The 13,820-nt window shown below is 38.6% G+C and overlaps 1 protein-coding gene across 5 annotated transcripts in view; it reads right to left on the bottom strand.

Moving 5' to 3' along the window:
• The window catches only part of cnksr2a (connector enhancer of kinase suppressor of Ras 2a), a 554,785-nt gene that overhangs the window by 202,933 nt on the left and 338,032 nt on the right, over positions 1-13,820 (bottom strand). For all 5 annotated transcript variants that reach the window (XM_063050993.1, XM_063050994.1, XM_063050991.1 and 2 more), the window contains exon 10: positions 2,313-2,446. In XM_063050993.1, the coding sequence (XP_062907063.1) occupies positions 2,313-2,446 (134 nt within the window). The remainder of the gene's footprint in view (positions 1-2,312; positions 2,447-13,820) is intronic.

Here is a 13,820-nt window from a genome sequence, read left to right on the forward strand (position 1 = left end):
CAAGATTATCAACTGCTTTTTTTCTGGTACCACTGTATATGGAAGCAAATCAATAATTCATGCATAATTTTTTATTTAATTACTGTAACAAATCTACAACTCTCAGTTGTGTACTGCTATTAAGTGTTTATTTTGGTTAAAGCTTCAAGGCATCTTAAAACCTTATCATATTATTAAGATTTGTTCTATTTTGCAGTTAGCTGCAAAAAAATATTTTCTGTGTAACATCCTTAACATAAAAAATCAATTGATGCATTTCATACGTGTAGTGCCAAAAAATGTTGGCCCCAAACATTTAAAAAATGGAATTATTTGGATAGACAACAAAAAGAATTACTGTAGATTTTATCAAACATTTTAAAAGGAAGGCAGTGAAGGGTGAAGAGGAATTTCAGAGACTGGGAAATCAGCATTTGGAGATAGAGCCATTAAAGATCCCTCATCTGACTTGAACAACTCAGGATTTTCACAGATCATGAAAAGCCATCTTAATACAGGTTTAGTACCTCTTATCCAAAATGCTTGGGACAAGAAGTGTTTCAGTTTTTGGATTTTTTTGGGGGATTTTGGAACGTATAATGAGATAGCTTGAGATCACCATCATTTCTGACTCTGAATTTATCTGCTACCATTAAGCAGTCTTTTGTTCTACATTTGTTCATCACACACATGTAGTTAACAGTAAACATTATTACACACCATTAATATAATGAAAATATAATGTGAGCAGGGTAACAAAAGCAGCACAGTAACATCAGGAGAATACCTGAATCAGCCGTTGAACAACAACAGACAGCAGCAGGCTTTCGGTCTCCATCTACAATGCCAGTTTTTGATTAAAAGGTTCCAGTACATTGTAAACTTGTTCTGGTGTTACATTTTCATCAGTGATGATCTTCGAAATTCACAGCGTAATCAATCAATTTCTCTGCTGCTTCATGATTAGCAGATGCTTTATCTTAAAAATTTTAAAAATCTTTAAAAATATAATGTCATGCCTTTTCTTAAACTTTTGCAACCAGCCTGCTGAATGTTCACAATTACCTTAAGCTCTCAGTTTGTCATGCTAGATCTTTATTTGTTTCAAGATCAGCAATACTGTTAAGCAGTGTATTTTCACTCCAATGTTGACAAATCCACTTTCAAAACACATTCAAGATCTTCATTTTTTCACCTTATGCAATGTTTATCCATTTTTCATTGATTTCTGTTCATTACAGATGTGAAATTACTTCTCAGAACCGTCTGTGGTGCACAGAGACCCACACTGCCTGGGAACCTTCCCAGCACCTTGTGGAAGTTTCCATTTGTGACATCTGGTCAGCGTCGAAAAATGTTTGGATTTCAGAGGTTTTCAGATTTTGGAATTTTGGATAAGGGGTACTCAACCTGTATTAAGAAATGCTATGCACTGTGCATAGGTCAGAGTGTTGTGCAATGGATAGAAAGCTGGCCTTGTTCATTTTCCTGTAATGTGCTATGTGAAAAGACAATAATTCTCAGCTGACCAAATACCCAAGAGAAAAGAAAACAATTGCTTACGCAGTGAATTTATGATTCAGTTACAGAGGAGTTGACTCCAAATGGGAGTTGTATTTGGCACTCAGTTACAAAGTACAGTGCCAGAGAGATATTTGCGACTAATGTCTGATACCACCAGACATTGGATGATCTACAAAATCTCACTAAGATGAAACAGTGAATGCAGTTTTTCAGTTTTATCACCGAGCCTATCATTTTGTCTTCTATCTGTAAATTGTTCCATTTCTGTTACAATTAGAACTTCAGCTTTGCTCTTTATATTCTTTGCAGAAAATGCATCATGTTCAAATTAAACAGAAGCTATATCTTTTCATGACTGGAAACTCAATAATTTATGAATAAAATTAACTGCTGCCTAACATTGTGAGATTTTCAGTCTGGGTGTTTTACTGTGATATACAGCAAGAGAAATGTCATGTGCATTTCAACTTTTAAAATTATAAATGGACATTCCACTCACTGATTCCACTTCTCACAATCTAATTCATGGTATTTTCCTATTCTTTAAGTGAAGATCTAGTTGATAAATTATATTGGGTGACAGCATACTGTGTAACTTTTTGATGTGAAAGAAGCATCCAAAGGTTATAGAAAATCAGTTCCAAATTTAACAGGAACATGCTGTGTGAAGGTGTTAGCTATATATAGAAATGAACTGCACTGAATGAGTCATCAATGCATCATATACTCTATCAGCATTTCAAAACAAGGGAATGTATTGTTCTTCTTTACTTCTATAAATAAATTATACAATGGTATCAAATGCTTACCTGGGAGTATATGGCTCTGTCGGAGGAGGGGGAATGTAAAGGTCCTGTAGCGCAGAACTGTCTCGCTTTGTAGGTGTACTGAGAGTACCAGTTGGTGTGGCAACACTCCCAGTTGGACTTTTTGGGATGATTGGCTATTTACAAAAAAAAATGGAGAATAAAATTCTTGAGCTTAAGCAAGATTATTATAAGCAAAAATTAAACAAAAAATCCTTGTTAAAAAAAGAGACAAAGTTAGTCTTATTGCTACAAAATGCTGGTGCCAAGAAAAACAACGGAAAAATTACCATAATCTCAGACATCAAACTTGGCCAATCATCCATTTTATAAAACTACATCAACAAGTGGAAACACATAATGTATCACCTTTCACTTATTTCTGTTTACCAGTATATCTCGTGGTACTGCTCTGAGTACATGTGCTTTTCTAGGGACAGGAGCTCCTACTTTTTCCTGCTAGCTGATGTAAAGTCTAGAATTTGCTGTGCTTTCAGGTTAAAAGGTGTCTAAGACTTATTAAACCTTCTAAGATACTGCATTCAGGGTGTCACTAATTTTTTTTTGTAAGTAGGTAAAACAAACATTGTTTGGAAAAGCATTACTCTGTGATATCTAAAATTCCAGAGGAAGACAGCAATTGATTTCAGGAGGTCATGGTGGAATGAATAAACATTTGGCTGATGAAATTTAATGTAGAAAAGTGTGAAGTGGTGGGAGGAGTGGGAAACAAACTAAAGGGATGCAGGAACAAAGCAACTAGAGTGCTCTTGTTAACAAGTCTTTGAATGCAGCAGTGCATTTGATAAAGTTGACGTCAATAAAGTGATCTGAAAAATGACACATGGGATCCTTGGCTGCATCATCCTAAGGCAAGCAAGTTATAACGTATCTCCATAAAAAAATGACTCAGTTGCAGATGGGGAACTGCATCCAATACTGATCGCTATGTTGGAGGAAGTATTGGGAGTCTTTGGAGCAAATATAGAAAATATTCAATAGAAAGTTTATTTGGATAAGGCACCGATATTAGAGGGAAAGGCTGAATAATTTGGAATTCCTCTCCCCAGAGGGGATAAAAGAGATGAGGTGTAGTAGCTGTGTGATTATTTTAGAGAGGTCTAGATTGAGTAGACAGACTGAAATTGTTCTCATTGGAGGAAGGGTTAAAAACCACAATAAAGAAACTAACCCACTTGGGAAAGGAACAAAAGATAATATGAAGAAAATTATTCGCAGGTGGTTAGTATTACAAATGCATCATTTTCACAATTTTGAAGGATGATTCATTTGTGCTTTTTAAAAAGGAGTTGGATCAGCACTTGGAAGAAAATAATCATGCAGAGCTACAGAGGTAGGATACAGAAGAGATGGTATGGATGTAGAGATGGTATAGATGGAGAAATGGTATAGATACGGAGATGGTATATGTGAGAGATGGTATAGATATAGAGATATTATGGCTTTGGAAGGCTTAGTGTCCTCCTTCTTTGCTGATACTAGTCTATAATTCTTAATGTCACTTTGTGCCAATTCCTGCACAAGTTACAGAATTTGAATTTGAATTTTAATTTAGCACTTGAAACACTTTTCCGAACCAGCAACAACCCAACATGAGTATCTTTCAATCATCTGAAAAGATGCTTATTCGAGCTGCACTAAAGCGGGGGGAGAACGTTATGTTCATCCAACAGTTACATCCTAAATTGGAAAACTGAGCATTTGTCTCGATTCCAAATGTCACCAAAACATTTCTTTGACGTTTGTTTCCATGATCTATAGATTCTACTGATCTGCCTCATTGCCTAAACAATATACCACCATTTGCAAGTCATTATGGCAAGCTCAAGTTAAAAAATAATTCAAGACCAGCTGCACTGAACACTTAATACCCTCTGTGCTGAGATATTTCACTGACATTTCAGTAAATTATTATCATCTTGTTATTAATATTATTATTATATAATTAATATTATAATCCTTCCATATGAAATTCAGAGCACTCACTTGCCAATATCATGCCTTTGGGGCTAACTCTCTCTAGAATCTATGGCCAACTTTTGCACCAAAGGACCCACATGAATAAGGAAGTTAAATCTCAAGGTGAAGAAGACTGCAAATTCTCCTACTGTCAATTAGCACCAGCTACTTTACAACATTCTGAACTCAACAACATCAGCTTTCTTTTTCGATAAATATTAGCAATTAGCAAAGTGATTAGTATGGTCAGTTATAAAAATTGCTGGTGAACGCAGCAGGCCAGGCAGCATCTATAGGAAGAGGTACCGTCGACGTTTCGGGCCGAGATCCACGAAGGGTCTTGGCCTGAAACGTCGGCTGTACCTCTTCCTATAGATGCTGCCTGGCCTGCTGCGTTCCCCAACAACTTTTGTGTGTGTTGCTCGAAATTCCAGCATCTGCAGATTTCCTCGTGTTTATGGTCAATATGTTCGTTTTACCTCTACTACAATCAGAAACTGAAAAGATGTCAGTGCACTGAAGCAGGAGCTTCACTTGTGGATATCTGAACCCAGGTTAGACTTGAATGATTATTGACAGGTTCAGACTGACTCAAATTTAAGTGTGCTATTTGCATACAATTTTCAGAGGCATATTATTAATTTTACAAATTCTTTTTATGTTTGATGCTTTGCAGGCTGTATTGGTGCTGGAAGCTGGGCAACATTTGCGGGCTGCCCCCAGCACATATTCAGACTGTGTTGGTCTTTAACACAAACAACGCATTTCCCTGTATATTTCGATGTACATGTGACAAATAAAGCAATTTTTTTTTCTCTTAGCTATGAATGCTGCATATTACTAGTTGCCCTTGTCATGACTTGGTGTGTTAGATATCATAAGGATGACAAATAAGCTGCAGAGTAGATGCCTCATAACTTTTATATCTTCTTGTTTGATCATTTCAGCATCTTCCTGGTTGACCTGTGCTTTTTATCTTCTTCAGTGCATGGGCAATCATAATGTGAAGCATTTTCAATGATAAGGAAGTCATCACAGGGATTTGAGAATACATTAGGGATCTGCTTTAGCTACTTTTCTCCCATCAACTTTGAGCTTACTGATCCATATCATTTCCAGGATGGCACTACTTGATTTTGAAATTGTTTAACATACAAATGCTTTCACTGTCTCACAGCTTTCTTTCTCTATAGCTCCCCTGCAGTCTATCTGTAACGTTGTGAGATTCAGTGCTCCTCAGTGCTGCCCTTTTCCACGTGCAATATCTATTCTGAATTAACAGCTATCTGATGGGAGGTGTTCTTCACTCAGATGTCAGGAAAGTGATGACAGTGTCAATAATAATGTTGTTATGCACCACTTACACACCAACAACCTATTCATTGATACTATACTTGGCTCTCATCCTGAGCATTCTGCTGCAGACCCACAGACCTCATCAGTTTTCCTGTAATACTTTTTCAGCTGTTTCTTGACATATTGAACACAAATGGAACATTTCAGTACTACAATGTTACTGTCAGTGAGGCTTGTATTTACTAGAGAGCTTTTACATATCAGACCAATATCTGAGCTGAGCCACAGTTTACTTTGCATATTTAATTGTTCATGTTGCTGGTCTACAATGACTGAAATGTTATTGTCACGGATACAGGTACATAGTGCACAGAAGGGACTAAATTCAGGAGGCCTACAATCAGGAGGAGAAATTGAGACGATGATTATGTAGTCATAGTCATACTTTATTGATCCCGAGGGAAATTGGTTTTCGTTACAGTTGCACCAACCAAGAATAGAGTATAAATAAAGCAATATAAAGCCATAAATAATTAAATAGTAATATGTAAATGCCAGGAAATAAGTCCAGGACCAGCCTATTTGCTCAGGGTGTCTGACCCTCCAAGGGAGGAGTTGTAAAGTTTGATGGCCACAGGCAGGAATGACTTCCTATGACGCTCTGTGTTGCATCTTTGTGGAATGAGTCTCTGGCTGAAGGTACTCCTGTGCCCACCCAGTACATTATGTAGTGGATGGGAGACATTGTCCAAGATGGCATGCAACTTGGACAGTGTCCTCTTTTCAGACACCACCGTCAGAGAGTCCAGTTCCATCCCCACAACATCACTGGCCTTACAAATGAGCTTGTTGATTCTGTTGGTGAATCCTTTCAGTGTCCTGCAGGTAACCTTGCAACTTTGTGATGCTCACCCTGGATAAAGAACACAGTGGCCATCCAGTCACGTCCATGCACCCCATAGAGAGCAGCACAGTGGCACTACAATTCGTGTGGTGCCTGCACAGTTCAAAATGGATCCCCGCCTCCAATGTTGTCTGTGCAGACTTTTCGCTTTCCCTCTAAGACCATGTGGAGTGCTCCTGGTAGGACATCCCAAAGATGTGCTGGTTGGTAGGTTAATTGATTACTGAGAAAGAAATCTCTGTGTAGGCGACGGGAAAACTGGTCGAAGCTGGAAATGCTCTGAGAGCCAGGCCAGACTTTATGGGCTAAAAGGCCTCCGACTCTGTCATAAGAAATACCAAATCTCCAAGTAATATAGGACTCCTTTAAACAGTAAAGATGTGGGTATGTCCTTCCTGATATCAAACATCTGATTTAGTTGCACTTGTTGAACTCAGAATCAGGTGCAATTCACCATTGCACATTTAGTGTCATAATAATCAGCTTATGCTGCTTATGTCCAGTGTGTGATAGAATCTAGTGCCTTTCCAAAAAGGTATTTGGCATGGCTATAAATGTCTAGGTCGGCACTGGATGTCAAAATTGGAAGCACTTCTAGATAGATACTCGTCTTACGTCAGATTTTCCAATTACAGCAAAAAGATACATTTGACGTGACAAGATTTGTGCAGACTACCACTGTCTCAACATGTTCTACAGGGAAACAACAGGAATTCTGCAGATGCTGGAAATTCAAGCAACACACATCAAAGTTGCTGGTGAACGCAGCAGGCCAGGCAGCATCTATAGGAAGAGGCGCAGTCGACGTTTCAGGCCGAGACCCTTCGTCCTGCCTGGCCTGCTGCGTTCACCAGCAACTTTGATGTTCTACAGGGACTTTGCTTCTCCCATTATCTTTGCCCAAGACTGAAGCAATTGGTTCTTGAACCATATTTCAAGGAGATAGCTTTCATTAATGAAGATTAATACTCAAAATTTGTCTTCCCTTCAAATCTAGAAGGCCTTAAATGGAAAGAATTAAGGGTATTGACCAGAATGATGCCGACTGAAAGGCTGCACATTGATCTCCTTACTACCTGCCACAGAAAAAGTCATCAGAAGGGTCCTTCTCCATTGCCTCTACCTAGTGGCCAAAGAGCTGCTTCCCAAATTGCAGTGTAGATCATGTTCATCAAGAAGCACAGTGAACATATCGAAATAGACGCCATCTACATACCCCTAAGGGTCAAAGAAATGTGAGCCAATAGAATTCAAAGGTCAACTGAAGGGGTAGCCAATCAGGACTGAGGCAAGTGAATGGTGGGAGGGATGGAGTTATATAAACATGAGCACTCCCAGAAATAAACACCAATTGCACAGTGAGGATGTTACCTTGACTGGTGATGAAACGTCTGCAAGGTAATTGCCAAGCTCGGCGAACGCCGCAAAATCAAACGCCTCAAACTGAGTTTGCAATATAAACCACTATCCTAAACAGTGAACATGATCTTCACTGCACAGCAACTCCAATTAAAACAAAGGCAGCAGCATCAACCAGTATTCAGGTACTTTTTTGTGACCTTACCAAAACATGTGGAAAAAGACTGTGGGGAATCCTTCCCAACTTTGGACTTCGTAAGCCTTCTCGAATTTGGATACCGACAGAAATTCATCGCCATTCTACAGAGCGACATGACACCGCGCAAAGTGTGACCCAATCACAGTGAAGTTGTTTCATAACTTTTCTCTTTGCTGTAATATTCTACATTGATACAATGGAATCCCTTAGCTCACCCATCCAAAATAAATGTGTGCAAATTCTAGCTGCTCATTTAGACCGTGTGTAACCCTCCTGCCTTCTGCTAAAACCAGCAGAACTAGTCTGTATATAAATAACACAAGGCCCTTCTTCCACTAAAGTAAGTACTCAGTCAGCTGTCAAGAGTATTGTGACAAGGAATGACTTAGACATTAATTACAATCCTTTTTGCCACTTTGGGGTGCATGCAATTTTAGTCATACCATACTAAATAAAAAGATAATCTGAAATAATAAATTTCGCTGGCACAGTCCATTGTTTTTATACAATAACACAGGAAATTTCAGCCATCAGCAGAAAATGCTGGAACCGGTCAGCAAGTACAGAAACACCATAAGCAGGGAAAAGAGTGGGGTGAGGTGAAATAAGAACAAAAGAGATGGATGGAATGATTAAATAACAAAGATGACACTGATGCAGGCACAATGAGCTGGTAATTGTAGAAACGAGAAGGAGCGAGTGTAGGTGATGCAACTGGCAACAGCATTATGATGGATAGGCCCCTGAAAAATGTTTAAAAAAACGTTGAGTCCTGAGCTACACCCACAAAATGCTGAAGGAACTCAGCAGGTCAGGCACCATCTACAGAAATAAGTGTCAATGTTTCGGGCTGAGACCCTACTTCAGGACTGAAATGTTAGGGGAAGAGGCCAGAATAAAAAATCCTGAGCTACTTGACTGAGAGGTGAGGGGCTGCTTCTGAGGCTTCCAGCAACAGAGTAACTGGGAACCTGGTAGCAAATTAAGAGGGGAAGTGCTCAGTTCAGGGTTACACTTTGCAGACTAACATAATATTCAGGAGAATTTGTGTGGCAGTACAGTACAGCAGTTTCTGCCTCCTTTATATCTGAGATAAAATCATTATAATACTGAAAGAATTATATAAAAGTAGTCAGAACACATCACTATTTCAAAGTTTAATTAATTGCTGCAGTGGCTTCATAATTTATAATTTCCTCACTTGGCTGACTGAGCCTGGAAGGAGAGCTGTCAAAGGAAGCTAGAAGAGGAAGAGATGAGTTAATTTGGATGAAGGGATCAGGTTTTACAACATCTGAAATATTAACATCTGCTTTAATCATTGCTCTGCCAACTTCGTCCAGATGTTGAACGACCTATCAAAACAAATACCATGTATAGAACCAATTTCCTTATTTAAGGTTTTAAGTCAATCTTACCATGAAGCGTGGCCAAGGGAAATGAACTGTCAAATTGCTCAAACCCATTAATACTTTAAGGACAAGCGCATATTTTTTAAGATTTCTGGAACTATTAACTTAATAAAGGATTAGCACAATTTTCATTACATGACCCACATAGGAATATTAACCTTTACATTTCAACAATAACCAGCCCTGCAGAGTCTGGACAAAGCTTCCAACTGGTCCCATCGATTGCTAAATATTTTTTGTGCAATGCCCAATCAGAAAATCAATTGGCACAATCAAACCTTATATTACATGTTAATAATAGAAATGAGAGAAAAAAAATCAAATTATTTTATTTGGAATAGAATTTGACTGCATGGTATTGTATACTACCCTAATTACACGATGTCATCCAATAGCAAAAGTATATTGACAAAACTTAAAATCTGTTGAACATTGATTTAGAGCAGGGGTTCCATACCTGCATTTTATGGACCCCCCATTGAATGGTAGGGGTCCATGGCATAAAAAAGGCTGGGAACCCCTGATTTAGAGGATGGAAGGTTTTGTCTTTGAATCAATCAAGACTAGGTTCATATATTTCTGGCTTGTCAATGAAAAACAGAAAATATCTCTCATCTATAGTTTTCAAATTAATCTTTATTCATTGAGAGAGATGAGAATTAGTTTATACAATCCCTTGCACATTTTTTTTGTAACCATTAATTAAAGGTTGGCTCAGAACCAAAGGAAATGTCCTGCTTGCAAAGACCAACTCTTGTCATTGATGAATATATTCAAATAGGGGCCAATGATCTGGAGAACTTTCAAATGGTATCAGTTGAGGACAGAAAGATAAATAAAACCCTAAACTCTAATGTTCATGCTAACAGTTTTGAGCTCTGCTGAAACTCTGCAAGGAACTTTCAGAGAGCAACGTCTCCTGAATCACCTGGCCATTTTTACCCATAACAAATGGGGAATATTTGTTTTGAACCTAATTATGGTAATGAAATACAGAACATAATTAGATTATAATAGACCATCTGACATGGTGGTTAAGGTGACTATGTAATACAGCAGACACAATATTTTACATTCCACCTTTTCACCATTGTGATTTCAATAGTCACTTCATATTCAAGTGCATAAAAATTTGAAGAGCTTTCAATGAGAAATATTTCACAATTAAATTTGGAAGTTTCCTGTGATCCATGTCAAAAAGAAATCATGGGAAATGGGGAGGAGGCAGAAATATTTTTTGAGGACTTCCTTTCTATGTTACAAATTTTTTGCAATCAATTTATCTCCAGATGCACTCCGGTAGACTATTCTCCATGGCTCAAAACCCACATCTGATGCCCATACCCTTCTTCTCACTGGTCAGACAAACATTCCTTAATCTGGTCAACAATATCACATTAATTGGAAACATCTTACCAGATACATTTTGAATGTTAATGAATGACGTATAGCTAAGATCCCTAAGATCTAAAGTAAGATGTGTACATTGCACAGAATCCTTTGCAACAATACCATCACTGCAGTATTAAAATTTAAAAGGTATGCTATCCTCAGCAGCCAATATCTTTTACCTACAGTACACAGATGTACTGTTGCCATCAGGCATCTGGCTTTTAGAGGATTTCATTTGGAACTGCATAATAGGCTGGTCCAAAAATTAGATCACATCAATCCAGGGTATATTTAGATACAAGTTTAGCTTGGTGGAAGGGGTCAGAAGGCTGTAGCAGAGTTCTATTCCAGATTGGAGGCTTGTGAATGGTGATGTACATAAGGATTAGTGCTGGTGTTTGCCATATATAATAATGATTTGGTTGAGAATGCAGGTGACAAAGGTAAGTAAATTTCTGGATGACACCAAAATTGATGGCATAGAAAACAGTGAAGACAGTTCTCTAAGGTTAAAACAGGATTGAGATCAACGGGAAAAGTGAGGAAAGGAAAAGCAGATGGAACTTACTGGGATACGGGGAAAGGAAAAGCAGATGGAACTTACTGGGATACAGGGAAAGGAAAAGCAGACGGAACTTTGTTGAGACAAGTGTGAAATGATATATTTTGGGAAGTTAAACTAGGGTAGATGTAAATAGTGAATGATAGGGCCCTGGAGAGTGTTATGAAACTGAAGGATCTAGGGATAGAAATACTGTACATAGTTCCCTCAAAGTGGCAACACAGGTAGACAAGGCAGTGAAGAGGTGTATGGCATGCTTAACTTGATGGGTCGAGACACTGAGTACAAGGGTTGGGTCAGTATGTAACAGCTGTATAAGCTGTTGGTCAGACTACACCTGGAATATGTGTGCATTTCTGGGAGGCACACTGCAGAAAGGACGTGATTAAGCTAGAAGGGGAGCAGGAAAAGATCCACATGAATTCACTAGGGCTGGAGGGATTAAATTATAAAGTGAGACTGGAAAGGCCGGGATTGTTTTCCTGGAACAAATAAGACCGAGGGGTAACAACAGAAGTTTCTAGTATTAATAGATGATCATTTTTTTATCTCCTAGGGCATGGGAGTCTAAAATTAGAGAGGTATCAGGTCAGGAGGAAAAGATTTAAAGGGGCCATGAGAAGCAAGTTTTCACACAGAAGGTATTGGGTGTGTACAACAAGCTGCCAGAGGAAGTGGTAAAGACAGATACAAGTACAATGTTTAAAAGACATTTGGACAGGTACGAGGATATAATACAAGTTCAGGTAGGCACATTGGTTGGCATTTACAAGTTGGATTGAAGTGCCTGTTTCCATGCTGTTTAGATCCAGATAAATTGAGTATTTGATTTAAGGTAATTCTAACACATTCTGTCAGCTTTACTCTTCCTTAAAGTCCAGACTCATCTTAAGCAGAGACACCATTTCATTGAAAGCAGAATTTCTGTTTGAACTATTTGTTTGATTTACAGTACCGTGCAAAAGCCTTAGGCACATATAAATAGCTAAGATGCCTAAGACTTTTGCATAGTGCAAATTACATTGCATGTCTGAGTGATGATAAACGTGATTCTGATACGGCTCTCTGTTGTGGATTTAGAGTGGGATGGGGGCAGGGAGAGGAGAATCATGGTTGGGAAAAGGGGAAGGGAGAGGGGAGGGAGTGGGAAGCACCAGAGGGACATTCTGTAATGATCAGTCAACCAATTGTTTGGAATTAAGTTACCTTGCCTGGTGTCTCAGAGCTGGGAGTGTCTGCACCCACACCAATCCCCACCCCTGGAATTTCTTCTCTGCCACCTGTTGCACCTCCCCCCACTCACCCACCGAGGTGCCTCACCCTCCTAATTCCCAACATTCTTTGCTCCCACCAGATTTACAAACTCACTTTCCGCAGCACGTTGACAAATGCAGTACTGTACAAAAATCCTAGCTATGTATATGTGCCTAGGACTTTTGCACAGATCTGTCTGGTAAACGTTATTTATTGCAGATTGTCCAGAAATTGGATGTCACCGCATAGAAACAACCACTTAATCCAATGGGTCTGAATCGATACTAATGCTCCACATAAGTTGCCTACCCTACTTCCTCTTAGCACACCATGATAAAAAAGTATAAAACTTCCTTATGGTATAAAAATGGTTGGATAAGGAACTAGGTAAATCAATGTAAAAAGATTCATTTAAAAATGCTTAATCATTAATGTAATTCAAGGAATTATTTTATAATTTATTTTATTCAGAAATCAAATTATTTGACCAGTAGCTTTCCCCACAAGCCAAGAAAGCAGCTTCCATTAATTCTAGTAAACTGCCCTCCAAAGAATTCAAAGGTTGCTTATCACCCCAAAATAGAATGTAATAATAATTAGCTGCATTTGTTCTAAAACCCAAACAAACATACTGATGTCACTGCAAGGTAACAGCTCCCTTTGTTGTATTCATCCGAATCCCTCCAGACTTGCTTTGAGTAACTACTTGAAAGCTCTTCTGTGGAGGCAACAAAACTTATATGTTGGCCACGGCGGGGGCGGGGGGGGGCGATGCGGTGCTCAGCCAGATAAAGAAGACATTTAAGTTACAGAAAGTAGATCCAAATCAGAAGGATAAGAGTCACCATCACTTAAATGTGGTTGTAATCTGTAAACTGGGATATAAAATAGTGAAAATTGTAATTCATAAAATGCATATCTGTCAGTATATTTCTTTCAGTTGCACACTAAACTACTGGTGAACAGCTGGTAATTTTTACTAACAAGGAACTACCTGAAACTAAGGAATTTACAGAGCATATACAACATTTCTATTCAGTCCCAGCTACCACATAGGTTCTGGTTCTGCTCAATTCCACACTGAAACATTTTTTAAAATACAGAGAGTAGCAGATTCCATGCTAAAATTCCTAGAGGGCTAAGCACTACATAA

Source organism: Mobula hypostoma, chromosome 6 (assembly GCF_963921235.1).
Source record: "Mobula hypostoma chromosome 6, sMobHyp1.1, whole genome shotgun sequence".
NCBI classification, from domain to species: Eukaryota; Metazoa; Chordata; class Chondrichthyes; order Myliobatiformes; family Myliobatidae; genus Mobula; species Mobula hypostoma.